The sequence below is a fragment of the Ranitomeya variabilis genome, chromosome 1 (genome assembly GCF_051348905.1).
Source record: "Ranitomeya variabilis isolate aRanVar5 chromosome 1, aRanVar5.hap1, whole genome shotgun sequence".
NCBI lineage: Eukaryota > Metazoa > Chordata > Amphibia > Anura > Dendrobatidae > Ranitomeya > Ranitomeya variabilis.
Genome location: NC_135232.1, coordinates 100,640,979 through 100,655,876, shown reverse-complemented (window position 1 = coordinate 100,655,876; position 14,898 = coordinate 100,640,979). Strand labels below are relative to the sequence as shown.

The 14,898-nt window shown below is 42.3% G+C and overlaps 1 protein-coding gene across 2 annotated transcripts in view; it reads right to left on the bottom strand.

The window, feature by feature from the left end:
• Window positions 1–316: 316 nt before the first annotated feature.
• Window positions 317–14,898, bottom strand: part of LOC143806370 (uncharacterized) — a 132,643-nt gene continuing 118,061 nt past the window's right edge. For both annotated transcript variants that reach the window (XM_077286729.1, XM_077286718.1), the window contains exons 2-5: window positions 8,797–8,948; window positions 5,070–5,238; window positions 3,103–3,238; window positions 317–827 (exon numbers count right to left, since the gene is read on the bottom strand). In XM_077286729.1, coding sequence (XP_077142844.1) covers window positions 545–827; window positions 3,103–3,238; window positions 5,070–5,238; window positions 8,797–8,948 — 740 coding nt within the window. In that variant the 3' untranslated portion in view covers window positions 317–544. The remainder of the gene's footprint in view (window positions 828–3,102; window positions 3,239–5,069; window positions 5,239–8,796; window positions 8,949–14,898) is intronic.

Here is a 14,898-nt window from a genome sequence, read left to right as displayed (position 1 = left end):
GTATTAATCAGCACACTTCTACTCGAGTGATATAAATTTATATAAAATAATGAGCAGAATTTAGTTTGACCTGTTGGTACGTCCCTCAACACCCATCAATCTCTCATGTGCCCATCCCTGCTCTAGACCCTTCACCATTGTACTTTCTAGATTGTACGTGCTGTAGGGAGGACTAACAGGAGACCATACATCCTAGGCCCTTCACTACTGTCTGTAAAGCGCTGTGGATGACACATTTCCTTTAAGAGCAAGAATTCTTTTTCTTTATAGGAACTCCTAGCCATTACGTATACATTTTAGGCTCTTTGACCAATAGTCTGTTTCTTAGGGAATTTATTCTAGAGAACTTAACAAAAAAAAATATTTTGGTCATAAAAATTAAAATCTACGGTAATATAAATATTAGTTTGTATAAAATTGGCTGATTTACTGTATTTTAATCCATTAAATGTAATTTACTTTAAAACAAATCCATAAAACACAGTCTCACTCATATAGAACCATCACTGGGATCTGGGAAATGTTGCAGTATGATAACTCGTATTCACCTATACACAAGACCTAAGTGAGTCTCAGGATAGAACCTTCTAGATTTTTCTTTCAGGTAGTCCACACTGAACCCAAGATCTTTCATGTTGGAATGGTAAGTCCTTAGGTTTCTTAGGTCAGAACGGAAGGCGGTTTCCTCCAGTTTCCTGACCAGGGCTTGAAGTTCGGAGTTGAGGTTCTGCAGTGCTTCATTTTCATTGTGCAGAATGTTCTTCTCTTTTATGGCAAGGTCACGTTCCCATTTGGCTAGAGTTATCTTCTCCTCAAGTTCTTGCAATCTGTAAGTCCATTAATATACAGACAATTGTAATACAGAAGTAACAGTATAAAATGCAGTTGATGAAATGTTAGTTCGGGTTTCTATATAAGGCATCATCTGATATGACGGTCAGTCGTAGGGGTCATACGAAAGTCTAATTTCTGTCACACTAATAAATCATAAGGCAGACATGTGAACCTACAGATGAAAGCTAATCCATTCTTATCAGCCTTAAATCTTCCTACATTGTTAAGAAGGTGTTAGGGTACCGTCTCACTATACGATTTACCAACGATCACGACCTGCGATACGACCTGGCCGTGATCGTTGGTAAGTGGTTGTGTGGTCGCTGGGGAGCTGTCACACAGACCGCTCTCCAGCGACCAACGATGCCGAGGTTCGCTGGTAACCAGGGTAAACATCGGGTTACTAAGCGCAGGGCCGCGCTTAGTAACCCGATGTTTACCGTGGTTACCAGCGTAAAAGTAAAAAACAAACAAACCGTACATACTCACCATCTGATGTCCGTCAGGTCCCTTGCCGTCTGCTTCCCGCTCTGACTGAGTGCCGCCGTACAGTGAGAGCAGAGTGCAGCGGTGACGTCACCGCTGTGATCTGCTCTCACTTTCCAGCCGGCAGTCAGTCAGAGCGGGAAGCAGACGGCAAGGGACCTGACGGACATCAGATGGTGAGTATGTACGGTTTGTTTGTTTTTTACTTTTACGCTGGTAACCACGGTAAACATCGGGTTACTAAGCGCGGCCCTGCGCTTAGTAACCCGATGTTTACCCTGGTTACCAGTGAACGCATCGCTGGATCGCTGTCACACACACCGATCTAGCGATGACAGCGGGAGATCCAGCGACGAAAGAAAGTTTCAAACGATCTGCTACGACGTACGATTCTCAGCAGGGTCCCTGATCGCTGCTGCGTGTCAGACACTGCGAGATCGTAACTATATCGCTAGACCATCACGAATCGTACCGTCGTAGCGATCAAAATGCCACTGTGTGACAGTACCCTAAGTTTCTTATGTGAACCAGCCATGTCTGCTCTAGGGAAAGACCAACCATTAAAAGTGGATTTATAGGGTTTGTGTTCAGAAACATTTTCAATTTTGTCTCTCAGGGTATAGACATGTGGGCACTATGTTTAGGGTATCCAGACACACATATCTGTTCTTTAGAAGTTGAAAGGGATGTTCCAAAAAAATGTGGTAAATATCATGCTTGTGTCTGTGTTTGATTGTAATGGCTGCCCTGCACTCACTATTGAAGCATCTTTACATGCACTAATGCACTTTGAATGTCTCTTTTCTGAGGCACCTCATTCATTTTGCCAAGAGGTAGATTTACCCTATTTGATATATTAAATAGTACTTGGCACTGTTCACAACACACATACAGGAAACCTTTTATGAAGTGGGATAATGAAACTTCCCCCCGTTTTCACTATTTTTAACAAACAGCTCTATGATTTTATATAATAAATTGTTTTCTACTGTTACAAATTTTTGTGTAAAGCTATACCCTGAATCTTCCAATTCAATATGAAGACATACTATATGATCTATAAAGAAAATTTACCTTCTCTGTAATGTAATAAAATAATATTCTTCGCTGAATGAATTGATACCACTTCTGTATCAGAGTGCACCATGTGTTGTACAATTATGTACTAGCTTTCAACCCTTATGTGTTTTTATTAAAATTGTTGTTATTGTATGTAATAACGATTTTGTATTGTCATTCTAAACAGAGTTCTCCAGTGTTTGATATGATATGTTATATATATGGTCACCGATTAATTGGCTGTGTGATACAACAGTGGCCTCTGCTAGAGAAATTCCACAACTTGTCTGCTTATTGTCTGAAGGACCTTTTCATAGGGATCATAGACTAATTAATTATGAATTGCTTGTTATTATTATTGGACGATACCAAACCAGCACAACTATCAATCCAGTGTAGACAATCCCTAATGATTTGAAATGATCAACATTGATTTGTTGACTGTTCACTTCAAAAATTCATTGAGATCAATGAACTTAAAGCGCTAGATTTCCCTCCTGAGGAAAAGTTATTTTCTGCTGCTCCAGATCGTTATTACAGGACAGATGAAAGCCCTTCCCACCCAAACCAGACAGAATTACTTTTGTTTTTTTCTCTTTAGAGAAGTAACAGATAAATGGTGAATTTGTTTTACAAGACTCGATTACAACATTCATTGACTGCACAATTGGGTCAGAATTGGAGCTTTACATTGACATTATGATGTGTAGCGTGATGACGTACTTGGTCATGAATTTGCTTTGCATCCTTTGAATTTTCCTCCTCAGCTGCATATTTTCTTCTTTGAGTTTCTTGTCATATTCCTTATGCAGCATAATGGATTCACTTAGGGCGTGTTTATGTTGTGAAATGGATGATACTTAGGAGAAAATGTGAATGCAAAAAAAAAATTATTACCATTTACCACACAATAAGAAAGCCCTTCAGCCACCATAAGCAGACAAATAGCATGCTGACTACTCAGTAAATCTAAAGGTACCGTCACATTAAGCGACGCTGCAGCGATATAAACAACGATGCCGATCGCTGCAGCGTCGCTGTTTCGTCGTTGTGTGGTCGCTGGAGAGCTGTCACACAGACAGCTCTCCAGCGACCAACGATGCCGAAGTCCCCGGGTAACCAGGGTAAACATCGGGTTACTAAGCGCAGGGCCGCGCTTAGTAACCCGATGTTTACCCTGGTTACCAGTGTAAATGTAAAAAAAAACAAACAGTACATACTTACATTCCGGTGCCTGTTGCGTCCCCCGGCGTCCGCTTCCCTGCACTGTGTAAGCACCGGCCCTAAAGCAGAGCGGTGACGTCACCTCTGTGCTTTGCTTTACGGCCGGCACTGACACAGTCAGTGCAGGAAGCTCTCTGCAGCAGCGCGGACGCCGGGGGACGTGACAGACATCAGAAGGTGAGTATGTAGTGGTTTTTTAACTTTTACAATGGTAACCAGGGTAAATATCGGGTTACTAAGCGCGGCCCTGCGCTTAGTAACCCGATATTTACCCTGGTTACCATTGTAAAACATTGCTGGTATCGTTGCTTTTGCTGTCAAACACAACGATACACGCTGATCTGACGACCAAATAAAGTTCTGGACTTCTAGCTCCGACCAACGATATCACAGCAGGATCCAGATCGCTGCTGCGTGTCAAACACAACGATATCGCTATCCAGGACGCTGCAACGTCACGGATCGCTATCGTTATCGTTGGAAAGTTGGTCAGTGTGAAGGTACCTTTACTGTTGTTTTTCCAGTAGCTATGCCTGCAATCCCCCTCTATGTACTTGCACCCTAGGGCCGACTGAGTGTGTATGTTTATTCAATGGGGAGAGAGGAATTTGTCATTTACATACTCTTCTGACAGTGGATTTTCCTGTGCTTGTGCAAAAGAATCAGGCATGTTGAAATCAGACATGCCTGATCCTTCTTTCCTCTGACATCTGCCATTGGTGAGATGGTTAGGAGACATCCATTCCACTGAACAGGGTGTTAGGTTCACACTTATCTGATGAGTTTTGCCACATGTAGTTATAACAAACTATTTAAATCAATTTTCATCTGCAAAAAAAACACGACATAGGGGGTTTCCACGTTGGGTTAAAAAACAACATACACCCATCAATTTCCATCTGTGTGTATTAATATCAAAGAGATTTAGAGGCAAAGAATGTTTGAAAATGATCCTTCATAAATAATTAAAATTACAAGCACGTGTCGCTCTTTGTATCTGCTCTTCACCCTGACCAAGAGATGAAGAACAAGGAATTCCTCTATTAACTCTTAAAAGGTACATGAAAATAGGTTTCTAAACTAGACACGCCTTTAAGCACAACCAGGATGTGCCTTAGATGGCACCATGCTGAATGTTTCAGGGTTTTTTTCGTGTCTCTTTCCAACAGCCCAACATCTAACCAGACAACAGGTGCAGAGAAGCTTCTCCACATGTTGCTACCCATCAAGAATCAAGTGCCATTATAGCTGTTAGCTAAAAGCTGCTTACTTCTCCTTGTACAGTGTGAAAGTGCAGATGATAGTGCCTTTGTTGGGAAGACAGACCTGGCATTCCCTTCGCTCGGCCAGAGTGTGTGGTGACACAGGTCAAGCCCCCCTAAATCCAGCTCTGGTCACAGCGTCTGAGGTCATTTTAAAAATAGTTTCTAAGATGAGGGTCTACTTGTCAAAAAAGGTCATCTTACCTTCAGGTAACAAAGGTGTTTTGTTATTTATTGCTGTCTGTAAAACTTGTGCGAGGTGATGGTGACCAGTCTCATGAAGTACAGCACAGAAGGATGTAAACATGTGATGGTCCTTGCTTTTTAGCACGTCGATAAGTTTGGCAACTTTTCGATCTGAAGACTCCTCGAGCTTTATTTTGTAAGACATAGATAAGGTAAAATATTGGTTTACATAGAGAGTTCATGTAAAATAATGAAAAATGGTTACATAGCGATGTGACTTCTATTAGTTGTGCAAATATAATCGGTTGACTTTACTTTTCCTACATCAAATACAATTTTTAGAGACTCGTGTCCTTTCACTATTGGAGCTTCTCTATGGAAAACAAACATGTAAACGCGGAATGTAGCATAAAATGAAGTGATCAAGTGTTACTTGATTCAATTTCAATGTGCATCTACATTAGTATGGGAAAATCGAGACATCTGATTGACTTGGAGTGAGGCATCATCATCATTTTTGGACTAGCTAAGGCCAACGTTTAAAAAAACTGCCAATATTGTGTGTTTTTTTCAGTCAATGGTGTATATAAGTGTATACTGAGTATGGTGTTATCAAAAAAGAACATCCAGCAAAAAGAGATCATGTGGACATAAAAAATTAGTCACTGAAAGTGGTCAGAGGAGGATGTCATGAATCGATCTGAAGAACAAGCAATGCACACTGCAAATTACAGCCAGTTACAATAATAAAACACAACAACTAACACTTACAAATGCATAACTCATTCTTCCTTAGTACAGAGAGGTCTAGCAAAAGACAACCAGTTAGAGTGCTATAGATATGTAAGGAAAACAGACACAAAAATTGGATCACTGGTCAGTGGAAATGCTTTGTCTGGTCATACAAATCCCAGATTTCTGTTGCACCATTGGTATGAGTGGCTCAAAGTTTAGCATAAGCAGAATGAACTATTAATTCCTTCCTGTCAAGTGACCACAGTTCAAGTGTATGAATTTTTTTTTGGGCACCCTTTATGTTCTGTGATACCTTTAGAGAGACAGTAGGGCATATCTAAGCATATTGGCCACCAAGTTCATCCCTTCATGACAGATGTTTACCCTACAGTAAAAGAACGCTTTCAGCAGGACAATCCACCATCATGGATTAGAACATGACAGCAAATTTCCCTTTCTGTCTTAGCCCTAAAGGACCCCATACATATTTGATAGCTATATCTCTGAACTAACCCATACGTTCTCTGTTGAGAACTCTAGTCTTGTCTATGAGAGAGTAGCTGCTAGATTCTTCTGGTTGCAGCTTATCTCCAGGAGAACAAAAGGATTGGCAATTGGAAATCCAACATGCTGAATTCTTCTCTCCCCCATCAACTCATGTGAAAGAGTCCACAGGCCCCATACACAGTAGACTGCCAACCGATCAAGCCTAGATAATCTAGTCTAATGTGTATGGAGCCCTAAGGGTACCGTCTCACAGTGGCACTTTTGTCGCTACGACGGTACGATCCGTGACGTTCCAGCGATATCCATACGATATCGCTGTGTCTGACACGTCACCGCTGTGCTCTGCTTTCACTTTACGGCCGGCACTCAGTCAGTGCGGGAAGCAGACGGCTAGGGACCTGACGGACACCGGAATGTGAGTATGTACGTTTTTTTTTTTTTTACATTTACGATGGTAACCAGGGTAAACATCGGGTTACTAAGCGCAGCCCTGCGCTTAGTAACCCGATGTTTACCCTGGTTACCCGGGGACTTCGGCATCGTTGGTCGCTGGAGAGCTGTCTGTGTGACAGCTCCCCAGCGACCACACAACGACTTACCAACGATCACGGCCAGGTCATATCGCTGGTCGTGATCGTTGGTAAATCGTTTTGTGTAACGGTACCCTAACAGTCCAGAGATCTTAATCTTATAGAGCATCTCTTGGACAGAGAATAAACTTTAGATCATATCAGTACTGCTATCTAATTTGCTGCAAATACAAAAAGCCATCCCGTTTGCATGTGGCAATATTTTGTGCATAAATTTGTCAATACTTAAAAGGGTATTCCCATTATTATTATTATTTATTTTTAGGGCACTATTGATTTCATGGTGCTGTACAGGAGAAGGGGTTGCATACAAAATACAGATATAAATTACAGTTAACAAACTAACAATGACAGGTACAGAGGGGAAATTGCCCTGCCCTTACATTCTACCGGTTAATGGGAAAGGAGACAGAAGGTTGGGGGGTTGCGGCAGCTTCGGTAGTGGTGAGGTGATACCGGGGTTATTGCAGGCTGTAAGCTTTCTTGAAGAGATGCGTTTTTAAGTTACGTCTGAAAGTTCCGAAACTGGCGGATAATTGGATGTGTTGGGACACGGCATTTCACAGTATGAGGGATCTTCGAGAGACGTTTTGGAGGCGATTGGGTGAGGAAACATAATTGTGGAGGAGAAAAGAAGGTCTTGAGAGGAACGGAGATTATGTGTTGGAAGGTAACGGGAGATTAGTTTGGAGATATCCAGAGGAGACATTATGGACAGCTTTGTAGGTCAATGCCAATTGTTTGAACTGGATACTTTGGGGAATTGGGAGCCAATGAAGGGATTTTGCAGAGGGGAGAAGCTGAGGAATAGAGGCGAGATGTGGATTAGTTATGCAGCAGAGTTAAGGACAGACTGGTAAAGTGCAAGTGTGTTAGGAAGGTTACAGAGGAGGATATTGCAGTTAGAGATGATGAGGGCATGGACTAAGATTTCAGTACAACAATGGTTGAGGGACGGATTCTGGAAATACTTTTGAGATGGTGGCGGCAAGAGGTGGAAAGAGGTTGGATGTGTTGTTTGAAGGACAGGGCAGAGTCAAGGGTAACTCCAAGGCAGTGGACTTACAGTACAGGGGAAAACTTTATTGTGATAGATCGGCTAGGGGAGTTAGGTGAGATGGAGGAAAGATGATGAGTTCTGTTTTGTCCACATTGAGCTTTAGGAAGCGTGATGAGAAGGAGGATATAACTGATAGACACTCAGAATTTTCTCCTCTCTGGAGACATCTGGGCCAGAGAGGTAGATCTGAGTATCATCAATCTGCATGTAGATGGTACTGAAAGCCAAGGGACTTTATGAGTTGTCCCTGGCCAAATGTATAGATTGAGAAGAATAAGGGTCCCAAAACAGAGCCTTGAGGCACACCAACAAAGAGAGGGGGAGGTGTGGAGATATTGTAAGAGTGGGAGACGCTAAGTGTGAGGTTGGAAAGATATGAGGAGATCCATGAGAGGGCGAGGCCTTTGACGCCAAAGGAAGAGAAGGTTTGTAGTATTAGGGAGTGATCATCTGTGTCGAAGTCACATATATCAGTGGTTCGTAACCATGGATACTAAAGATACTGCAATGCTCTGCACATGGGGTAAGCAACATAGCTAATCAGAGGTACTATACTACATTTCTAATTGTAGGTATTTGCTAGTACTATTATTATTACACCTACTACATATTGAGATAGGATGTTGGCCATGGGAATACCCCTTTAATGGAATGTATGTCATAATACTGTCGTTCTGCCTTCTACTAGATGGGTGTCTCTAATATAGTGATCATTCAGTGTAAATACTTTTCCAGTTAACATAAAGAATAAGGTCTCAGCTTGTCTACATTGTTATATTCAGAATTATAGTGCTATGCCACAGTGGCTTGGTATCTTACTCTACATTAAACTAACTATAAAACCATATTTTACCTCTAGCAGCCCTATCTGCTCAGTTGTCAGGATACCATTTTCTTTGAGCCTTCTGTACACAGGAGACGTGAGAGTGAGATGTTTCACAATGAGCTGTTGGTAATGCTCCAGAACACCAGAATGGCCGATATCCTTTCTTCCTGCAGAGCCCACTAAAATATCAAAGGAGATATGAGAGGGTTAAAAATCCTAGCAATGCACTACTCTGTACCAGCAAAATGGAAGAGACATGCAATTCTTTTAGGCTATGTGCACACGTTCACAGACACAAAAAGAGGACTTAAAAATCCTCCAAAAAATTGAAAAAAATCACAGAGAAAAAAGCAGAAATGATTACCTGCTGAAGCCTCCAAACAAATGCACTGGCAGGGTGCAGCGGACCCGATAAATGATGGCAAAAACACAGGTGCAAAAAATACCGATGAAACAGCCACTTTCAATCCAGTATTGGTTGTTTGGCATTAGTGCACAAAAAGATAAGCGATAATAGTCTGTATGTGGCATTGTTCACACAAGCAATGCAGAGCATCTGGTTTACAGCCTATTACTAACGCACACACAGGTGGGCCGCCCAGTACTACAAAATGCATGCTGTGTGAATAGAGGCCTACAGTTTACAGAGCCATCTTGGTCCGACTGCACCCTGCTAGATAAAGTGCAAAAAAAACACATATCAATGTATGTAAGGTATTGGTTTATATTGGGGCATCAATACGAAAGCCGGCAACCTACGTCAAGGGTCCTTACATTTTGCCAGTCCTAACGCTAAACATTGAGTAAAAGCTCACAGACACAAAAAGAGGACTTAAAAATCCTCCAAAAAATTGAAAAAAATCACAGAGAAAAAAGCAGAGATGATTACCTGTTGAAGCCTCCAAACTATGTGCACACTTTGTGGAATGGGGAGCAGAATTTTCTGCACAAAATCCGCATCTCCTGGAAGAAACCGCAGGTGCAGATTTTATGCGGATTTTTGTGCGGTTTTTGTGCGGAATTGATGCGGATTTTGTGTGGATTTTCTGTGGTTTTTACCACTGCGGATTTTTAACATGGAGGGGTGCAGAAACGGTGCAGAAACGCTGCAGATCCGCACAAAAGAAGTGACACACACTTTTTTTTAAAATCCGCAGCGTTTCCGCGTGGATTTTTCCGCACCATCTGCACAGCTTTTTTTTTTCCCATTGATTTACACTGTACTGTAAATCACAGTGCAGATCTGCCACGTTTCTGCGTGGAAAAATCCGCTGAGGATCCGCACTAAATCCGTATCATGTGCACACAGCCTAATATAGCCGATATTCTGTTTTTCCCACTTAGCCTTAAGCTAGCAGCAAATTACATATATACCGGTAGTTTCTACGGTATGAAAGTAAACCTTCAGTAAACCAGGTAAAGAGACTGCAAACCTGTGTCGCCGTTCTTTACTGCAATATTTACCATCTTCACCTGAACACCGTGAGCCCTGGGGACCTACTTCACCTGTGGGAAGTTATACCATCTAGCTGCCATAACATCACCCCAGAGGACCCCTTTAGCAGCGTCGGTCCCCACTGACCGAATACCACAGGTGGCGTCATGAACACAAACTTTAATAGAAAACCCCTTAAAAGACCGTCCCTTTAACATGGGCACCCAGGGCCACGGACCAGGTCGCCGCCACTGTGACATCCCCCTCTGAGTACCGGACCCGGTTCCGAGTACCCCACGGCCCTGGCGGGCGTTCCATATGTAAAACAGATTGTCAGAAGTCACCAACCACTTCACCATACATGTACAGCAGATATCGGGAAGGGGTTAAAGGGAATCTGTCACCAGGTTTTTGCTACTTCATCTGAGAGTAGTATGATGTACGAAAGAGACCCCGATTTTAGAGATATATCATTTAGTTTGTTGGGTGCTGTAGTTGTGACACAATCAGAGTTTTTAGATATAGCATGTAGCAGAACTCAGAAAGCTAGCCCCTCTCACACCCCTAATTAGCAGTGTTTTCGTACATTGACAGTAAGCTGATAATCAGTACTGGGCTGGGGTTGGACCAGAATGCCCGTCGGCACCAGTCCAGCAGTGAGAACTTCCTGCTGATGAAACACTCATTGTACTGAAACAACATCACACAGCCTAAGGCCTCATTCACACGTCTGTGTTTAAATGGTACATGAAAAAATGATACATTTGTTAATCAGTGCTATGCATCATTGTGACTGCATTTACCATTAGTGTTCATCAGTGATTTTCATGGATGAATAAATAAATATATACAGTACAGACCAAAAGTTTGGACACACCTTCTCATTTAAAGATTTTTCTGTATTAGATGACTATGAAAATTGTACATTCACATTGAAGGCATCAAAACAACTAATTAACACATGTGGAATTACATACTTAACAAAAAAGTGTGAAACAACTGAAAATATGTCTTATATTCTAGGTTCTTCAAAGTAGCCACCTTTTGCTTTGATGACTGCTTTGCACACTCTTGGCATTCTCTTGATGAGTTTCAAGAGGTAGTCACCGGTAATGGTCTTCCAAAAATCTTGAAGGAGTTCCCAGAGATGCTTAGCACTTGTTGGCCCTTTTGCCTTCACTCTGCGGTCCAGCTCACCCCAAACCATCTCGATTGGGTTCAGGTCTGGTGACTGTGGAGGCCAGGTCATCTGACGTAGCACCCCATCTCTCTCCTTCTTGGTCAAATTGCCGTTACACAGCCTGGAGGTGTGTTTGGGGTCATTGTCCTGTTTAAAAATAAATGATGGTCCAACTAAACGCAAACCAGATGGAATAGCATTCCGCTGCATGATGCTGTGGTAGCCATGCTGGTTCAGTATGCCTTCAATTTTAAATAAATCCCCAAGCGTCACCAGCAAAGCACCCCCACACCATCACACCAACTCCTCCATGCTTCACGGTGGGAGCCAGGCATGTAGAGTCATCCGTTCAGCTTTTCTGCGTCGCACAAAGACATGGTGGTTGGAACCAAAGATGTCAAATTTGGACTCATCAGACCAAAGCACAGATTTCCACTGGTCTGATGTCCATTCCTTGTGTTCTTTACCCCAAAAAGTCTCTTCAGCTTGTTGCCTGTCCTTAGCAGTGGTTTCCTAGCAGCTATTTTACCATGAAGGCCTGCTGCACAAAGTCTCCTCTTAACAGTTGCTGTAGAGATGTGTCTGCTGCTAGAACTCTGTGTGGCATTGACCTGGTCTCTAATCTGAGCTGCTGTTAACCTGCGATTTCTGAGGCTGGTGACTCGGATAAACTTATCCTCAGAAGCAGAGGTGACTCTTGGTCTTCCTTTCCTAGGGTGGTCCTCATGTGAATCAGTTTCTTTGTAGCGCTTGATGGTTTTTGCAACTACACTTAGGGACACTTTCAAAGTTTTCCCAATTTTTCAGACTGACTGACCTTCATTTCTTAAAGTAATGATGGCCACTCGTTTTTCTTTACTTAGCTGCTTTTTTCTTGCCATAATACAAATTCTAACAGTCTATTCAGTAGGACTATCAGCTGTGTATCCACCAGACTTCTGCACAACACAACTGATGATCCCAACCCCATTTATAAGGCAAGAAATCCCACTTATTAAACCTGACAGGGCACACCTGTGAAGTAAAGACCATTCCCGGTGACTACCTCTTGAAGATCATCAAGAGAATGCCAACAGTGTGCAAAGCAGTCATCAAAGCAAAGGTTGAAGAACCTAGAATATAAGACATAATTTCAGTTGTTTCACACTTTTTTGTTAAGTATATAATTCCACATGTGTTAATTCATAGTTTTGATGCCTTCAGTGTGAATTTACAATTTTCATAGTCATGAAAATACAGAAAAATCTTTTAAATGAGAAGATGTGTCCAAAGTTTTGGTCTGTACTGTAAATTACAAACGTTCTCCTATACATTGCAGCAATGTTAAACATGGATAACATCCGTGTTCTGTACATGTTTTTCCCGGACGCTTATACTTGTAGTGGCCCTTGTCATCTGTGCGGACAACGTACATCTTTCCATGTGTTTTGCATAGACACACGTTCTATGAAAACACACGGGCATGTGAATAGCAGCATAGATTACAATGGCCTAATGTGTATTTAATAAAGGTAAACTTTCTCCTACATTTCAACCAAGGTGGCTATTACAGAGGTAATGATCTGGTCATGCCTGATATCTCTCCAGGCCATGAGGAAAAAGTTGGAAGGTCAGAACATTCATGCCTGATACAGTGGGACAAAAAAGTATTTAGTCAGTCAGCAATAGTGCAAGTTCCACCACTTAAAAAGATGAGAGGCGTCTGTAATTTACATCATAGGTAGACCTCAACTATGGGAGACAAACTGAGGAAAAAAAAATCCAGAAAATCACATTGTCTGTTTTTTTAACATTTTATTTGCATATTATGGTGGAAAATAAGTATTTGGTCAGAAACAAAATTTCATCTCAATACTTTGTAATATATCCTTTGTTGACAATGACAGAGGTCAAACGTTTTTTGTAAGTCTTCACAAGGTTGCCACACACTGTTGTTGGTATGTTGGCCCATTCCTCCATGCAGATCTCCTCTAGAGCAGTGATGTTTTTGGCTTTTCGCTTGGCAACACGGACTTTCAACTCCCTCCAAAGGTTTTCTATAGGGTTGAGATCTGGAGACTGGCTAGGCCACTCCAGGACCTTGAAATGCTTCTTACGAAGCCACTCCTTCGTTGCCCTGGCGGTGTGCTTTGGATCATTGTCATGTTGAAAGACCCAGCCACGTTTCATCTTCAATGCCCTTGCTGATGGAAGGAGGTTTGCACTCAAAATCTCACAATACATGGCCCCATTCATTCTTTCATGTACCCGGATCAGTCGTCCTGGCCCCTTTGCAGAGAAACAGCCCCAAAGCATGATGTTTCCACCACCATGCTTTACAGTAGGTATGGTGTTTGATGGATGCAACTCAGTATTCTTTTTCCTCCAAACATGACAAGTTGTGTTTCTACCAAACAGTTCCAGTTTGGTTTCATCAGACCATAGGACATTCTCCCAAAACTCCTCTGGATCATCCAAATGCTCTCTAGCAAACTTCAGACGGGCCCGGACATGTACTGGCTTAAGCAGTGGGACACGTCTGGCACTGCAGGATCTGAGTCCATGGTGGCGTAGTGTGTTACTTATGGTAGGCCTTGTTACATTGGTCCCAGCTCTCTGCAGTTCATTCACTAGGTGCCCCCGCGTGGTTCTGGGATTTTTGCTCACCGTTCTTGTGATCATTCTGACCCCACGGGGTGGGATTTTGCGTGGAGCCCCAGATCGAGGGAGATTATCAGTGGTCTTGAATGTCTTCCATTTTCTAATTATTGCTCCCACTGTTGATTTCTTCACTCCAAGCTGGTTGGCTATTGCTGATTCAGTCTTCCCAGCCTGGTGCAGGGCTACAATTTTGTTTCTGGTGTCCTTTGACAGCTCTTTGGTCTTCACCATAGTGGAGTTTGGAGTCAGACTGTTTGAGGGTGTGCACAGGTGTCTTTTTATACTGATAACAAGTTTAAACAGGTGCCATTACTACAGGTAATGAGTGGAGGAAAGAGGAGACTCTTAAAGAAGAAGTTACAGGTCTGTGAGAGCCAGAAATCTTGATTGTTTGTTTCTGACCAAATACTTATTTTCCACCATAATATGCAAATAAAATGTTAAAAAAACAGACAATGTGATTTTCTGGATTTTTTTTTCTCAGTTTGTCTCCCATAGTTGAGGTCTACCTATGATGTAAATTACAGACGCCTCTCATCTTTTTAAGTGGTGGAACTTGCACTATTGCTGACTGACTAAATACTTTTTTGCCCCACTGTATCTCTCCAGGCCATGAGGGAGAAGTTGCGAGGCAGAACATTCATGCCTGATATCTCTCCAGACAATGAGGGAGAAGTGGGGCAGAACATTCATGCCCAATATCTCTCCAAGCCATGAGGGAGAAGTTGCGGGGCAGAACATTCATGCCTGATATCTCTCCAGACAATGAGGGAGAAGTGGGGCAGAACATTCATGCCCAATATCTCTCCAAGCCATGAGGGAGAAGTTGCGGGGCAGAACATTCATGCCTGATATCTCTCCAGACAATGAGGGA